A 5,310-nucleotide genomic window follows, 5' to 3' on the forward strand; every position below is an offset into this window, starting at 1 on the left:
GGACAGCTGATGCAGTCAAGTTCTCTCAGTAATACTCGTGACGTAGTCTCATTAGGGTGCCTGAAGAAATAAGCCCCCCCCCAAAAAAAAAAAAAGCAAGCAAGAAATCCCCATGGAAACAGTGACTTCCGAGGGGATCTATTGCGCCAATTCCCTTTAAGGCAGCGGGGTCAGCGCAGGTGGTTCTGGGGAGTGCTGTTTGGGATTCCTAAGGGTAGTTTTGGTTTTGTTTTTTCGATTGACAGCTGCATCGGTGAGAAAAAGGCCAGGAATGTGAGGCCAAGGAAGGTTTTCCTTCACGACCATGCACCTGCTCAGGCTGAGAGAGTAGCTCGGGCCGCCCTACGAGGATGGGGCGGGAAGTTTTACCCAAGCCACCCTACAGCCCTGGTCTTCTTCCCTCAGACTTCTGTTGGGTCCCCAAACTCAAAGAACATTTCAAAGGAACATGATTTGAGTCCCTTGAAGATGCTGGAACGGCCACTTTGGTGCGTACGATTCTGCAGGGAAGAGTTAGAGGGATGGAAGGACCCCGTGTGAAGTACTTGACGGTGATGTAGAGAAACGATCGCTTCACATTGCCATATCTTTGTGTAGGAAGGTTTCTATGACGGTGTCGCAGTATTTCCTTGACTTAGCCCTGCAGGTGAACACACCGCATCCGTTTATCTGTTGCATTACCTGTGGGCACTTGGGAAGCTTCTCCTTGAGGCCTATTGAAGATTTTTGCTGTGAACCCCCGAGTGCTGGCCTCTGGGGCACGTCTGTCTGCCTCTCTGTGTGTGTATGCCCTTTGGCCTACCCCTCAGAGGGAATGTGATTCTGAACTTCAGTAGATACGACCCAAGGGAGTTCCACAATGAGCAAACAGTGTCCTTGCTGATCAGCCGTGGCTGGAGGCTCTGGTTGTGTCACTTCCTGGCTAACCCCTGATGCGCCCTGTCTTCTTCATTTCCGCCATTCTGGTGGGTCTCAGAGCGCCTGGACGATGTCGTGGCCACCCACTGGGCTGCGATCCTCAACTCGACTCAACGTCAGTGAGTTTGGTTTGGGTTTTTGGTGGTATCACACTGATTTTCCATTTCGTGTTTTCCGGAAGATTAACAAAGGGGAGCCACTTTTCCTAGGTTTATTGGCCATTTGGATGCTTCTCTATGAAACCTGTTTCAGCATTTTGCTCATTTTTCTCTGAGGTTTTCGTATAGGTGTGTAGGAGTTCTTCGTGGAGCCTGGATGCGAGTCTCTGGTCAGATCCAAGTAATGCAATTTTCTCCCCCTCCTGCTTTGTGGTTTACCTGACATACATTTTAATAACAGAAGCTGTGGCAACAGTCTCCATGTGCAACTGGAGGGGACCGAGCCAGTCACATATCCTATGACGATGGTGTGTGCGCCAACACTGAACTGGCAGATGCTGTGTTGTTTACATGTGCATCAATGTACACACACACACACACACACACACACACACATTTAGCAATCATCTTTTAAAGTGATATGCACTCATAGAACAGTCCCTAAGACATAGTAAAGGAAAACTAGAAGGTGCTCCATTGGTACCTGTTTTAAAAATACCAACTACCGAGAGACCGCAGAACAGACGGAGAGGCACAGTCGCTTCCAGAGGTGGGGCTGCCTGCTTGGGAAGACCAGCTGACCTCTCTCCGTGACCCCTTCATGCTCCTTGCAGTTTTACTCCGCCCTTGGTAGCTAAAGAGCCCAGGTGGGGCGATAGGAAGCACTTGCCTGCTACCTGAAAGGCTGGCAGGTGAGCCCACCTTGCGGCTGGCTCCTCAGCGGAAAGACCTGGCGGTCTGTGGGCCTGCCTGCCCTGTCACTCGCACTCCCTCCGCGTCCAAGGTTTGCTTTCCTCCTTTCTTTAACATGAAAAAAACCAAACGTGTCCATTTGATGTTAGTAAACCGGCATACCCATTTATTTATTTATTTGTTTGTTTGTTTGTTTGTTTATTTATCTCGACACTCTCCCCCTCGCAGCTTCTTGGATGAGACCACCTATGAGCGACTGGCTGAGGAAACGCTGGACTCCTTAGCAGAGTTTTTTGAAGACCTTGCAGACAAGCCCTACACCTTTGAGGACTATGACGTCTCGTTTGGGGTACCTCTTGGCTTATTTTACCTTTTCTTCCCCCTCCACAAGCCTTTTAGCTCATTAAAATAACCGTTTTAAAAGGTGTCCTGGTGGCACCGCGGACTGAGCGTTGGGCTGCTGACAGAGGTCCGTGGTGGGAACCCACCAGTCACCCCCGGGAGCAAGACGAGGCACTCGGCTTCCATAAAGACAGCAGCCTCAGAAGCCCCGGGAGCAGTTCTCCTCGCCCTGTAGGATAAGGTCACAATCAATTGGGATCGACCGCAGGGGTTTTGGCTTTTTGTTTGTCTGTCTTAGTTTTTGACAAAATAAAAGAATTCCCCTCCAGCTGAGCTAAGAAGCATGGGATTATGGGATCAAATTCCAGCTGACCAGGTTTGTGACCTTCCACTTCTTTGAACCTTATCTCTGGTTAAAAATATCGATTCTCAAGCTTCACCAAGGGAGTCCTGGTGGTGGAGTTCGTTACAGGTTAGACTGCTAATCACAAGGTCAGTAGTTTGAGTCTACCAGCTGGTTTGAGGGGAAAAGATGAGGGTATTTACTCCTGCAAAGAGTTAGTGTCTTGGAAACTCACGGCAGTCAGCGGGTGAAGCTTCATCAATATGAACGTGAGCCAGACGGAGACTTGGGCGTCAGTTTGTTTAACAAAATGCCTCTCCTCAGACAAGTAGCGGGAACGGGGGACCAGACTGCCCGTTCGGGGAGCCCCCCCCCCCCCAAATAAACCCACTGCCGTCAAGTAGATTCTGATTCACATTTTCCTCGTATGGGGTTTCTGAAGCTGTACATCTTTACAGGAGCAGACAACCTCGTCTTTCTCCTGAGGAGCATTTGGTGGGTTTGAACTGCTGAGCCTGCGGTTGGCAGCCCGGCACCTAACCCTGAGCACCACCACCGCCTCTCGGTTCTGAGCTGGAGTCCGTTAACACTGGGTAGCCACTCAGCTCACAGACCCGGCTCCATGTGGGGTTGAAGGGTGGGGCAGGTCACAGGAAGCTCATTCTTGACAGGCTCCCCTGGATTTGAAGGGGCATTGCTGGTTCCACCTGCACGTGGTTTCATTGCGTTGTCCTGGGCTGTGCACCTGAGGTGAGAACAGGGGAGAAAACCGGCCCTGTGGGGCTCCTGGACGCCACGGGAATGCTAGTTTTTGTTTTGTTTTATTTTTCCCTTGGTATCGGCTCCTCTTCCACCCCCCCCCCCTCACCGTCCCACCTCCGTGAATCCTTGATCAATTATATATTATTGTTGTTATTTCGTGTCTTACACTGTTGTCTCCCTTCACCCACATTTCTGTTATTTGTCCCCCTGGGGGCTGGGATATATATATATCCTACCTTGTGATGGGTTCCCCCTTTCTCCGCCCCCTGTCCTGCCCGCTGGGTGTTTTTGCCCCGTTTGTTTTTTCCTTCAAAATAAGATATGTGCAGTGTGCATAGGAATTTGTTCATCGTTTTTTTAAAAGTATAGTTCGGCCCTCCAACGGGTCTGAGGGACAGTGAACTGGCCCCCTGTTTAAAAAGTTTGAGGACCCCTTTATCGGTCCTGAATTCGTTTTTATCCACTGACCACCAGGTGGCAGGCACGAGGTAGCAAGTGCTCATCTTTGGATAGGCTTTAGAGCAGCGGTTCTCAACCTTCCTAATGCGGAGACCCTTTCATACAGTTCCTCATGTGGTGGTGACCCCCAGACTGTACAATTATTTTCGTTGCTACTTCACAACTGTAATTTTGCTACTGTTATGAATCAGGCGACCCCTGTGAAAGGGTCGTTCGACCCCCCAGGTGGAGAACGCTGCTTTAGAACAACCTTTTTGCCAGTGGAAGCAAATCACTTGCAGAAGTTAATCCTCTTGACAGCAATTAATTCATACTAGGAAATGGCATCGAGTGAGGAAGACCATAATTCAACCTATGTCGAATTCTGACTTATTCCCGCTCTTTAAGCAAACGTGCTTTTGTGTTTTACACAAATTAGGCCAAAAACATCATCCATGGAGAATGCTCAAGTCCCATCCCCCAAAGGGACACTGCCATCGAGTCAGTTCCAACTCGTGGCCACCTTGTAGGGCAGGAGAGCACTGCCCCTGGGGGTTTCCAAGGTTGGAAATCTTTACGGGGGAAGAAAGCCCCATCATTCTTCCTCTTAGCAACTGGTGGGTTCGAACCGCTGATCTCGAGTTGAGTCCAGTGCATAACCCACTACGCTACCAAGCAGCCACTTTCACATTTACAGTTTCAGTTCTTCTGTTAACTCAATACATTAAACTAATCTCACTTATGTTGTATCATGCCCCCCAGAAACCCCAAGCCCACTTCACCAAGTCCACCCAGACTGGTAAAGACGCTACATGAGGCTTCTCGGGCTGTCAGTCTGCAGGAGTGGCCGGCCTTACTTTTCTCCCTCTGAGTGAGAGGTGGATTTGCACCACCAACTTTACAGTTAGCAGCCTAGGGCCTAGTCCACAGTGCCCCCTGGACTTATTTTTTTTCCATCATAAGCACCATATAGTCATCATTCAGCTACACAAATGATTAAATTAGTTGTGTGTGTGGGGGGGCAGAGCTTTAAAGGCGCCTCTGCAGACATCCAGAGGCAGAGAACTTGAGAACAGCTACAATTGACCTGCCAACGTGACCATCCTGTGGTGCTTAAAGGTCAAGACGTCATCAGTCTCCTCTTCTTACCCCAAAAGCCAGAAACGCAAACTCTCTGCCACCGAGTCGATTCCGTCCTTTGGAATGCTGACTCTCCACCTGGCATACATGTTCTATGCATAAAAAGAAGCACCTGGGAGCACTTCATAGCCGCAAGGCCAGGTTGTGTTGGCTGGGCTTTGTCCAAGAGCAGTTTCCCAGTAATCCAGGTACACCTTGGGTCTATTTGTTCCTCTTTCCCTTCCCGGGCGGGTGGGAGGTTGGAGCAGCGTTTTTACCTGTGCTGTCATCCAGTCTGTTGCCTGTAGGTGCGCCGAAGGCTGTTGAGCCTCATGACAGCCATGGGCACAACACAACGAAGCGCTGCCCAGCCTGGCACCGGCCTCCTGTTTGTTTGAACGCCGTGGTACAGCTGCTGTGTTCCCTTCCCTGCCTTCCTCTTCCCCCCGCGCCTCTGCTTTCCCAGAAGCTGGTCCCTCCTGATAAACTGTCTGGAGCACGGGAGCCGGAGTCTCACCATCCTCGTCCCTAGGGCGC

At 50.4% G+C, this 5,310-nt stretch overlaps 1 protein-coding gene across 1 annotated transcript in view; it reads left to right on the top strand.

The window, feature by feature from the left end:
- Positions 1 to 5,310, top strand: part of FXN (frataxin) — a 32,875-nt gene that overhangs the window by 14,275 nt on the left and 13,290 nt on the right. Inside the window, exon 3 of the mRNA XM_004718022.3 lies at positions 1,998 to 2,118. Within this exon, the coding sequence (XP_004718079.2) occupies positions 1,998 to 2,118 (121 nt within the window). The remainder of the gene's footprint in view (positions 1 to 1,997; positions 2,119 to 5,310) is intronic.

This window comes from Echinops telfairi, unplaced genomic scaffold, assembly GCF_000313985.2.
Source record: "Echinops telfairi isolate 266 unplaced genomic scaffold, ASM31398v2 ScPeMD7_22;HRSCAF=79, whole genome shotgun sequence".
In the NCBI taxonomy this organism is placed as follows: domain Eukaryota; kingdom Metazoa; phylum Chordata; class Mammalia; order Afrosoricida; family Tenrecidae; genus Echinops; species Echinops telfairi.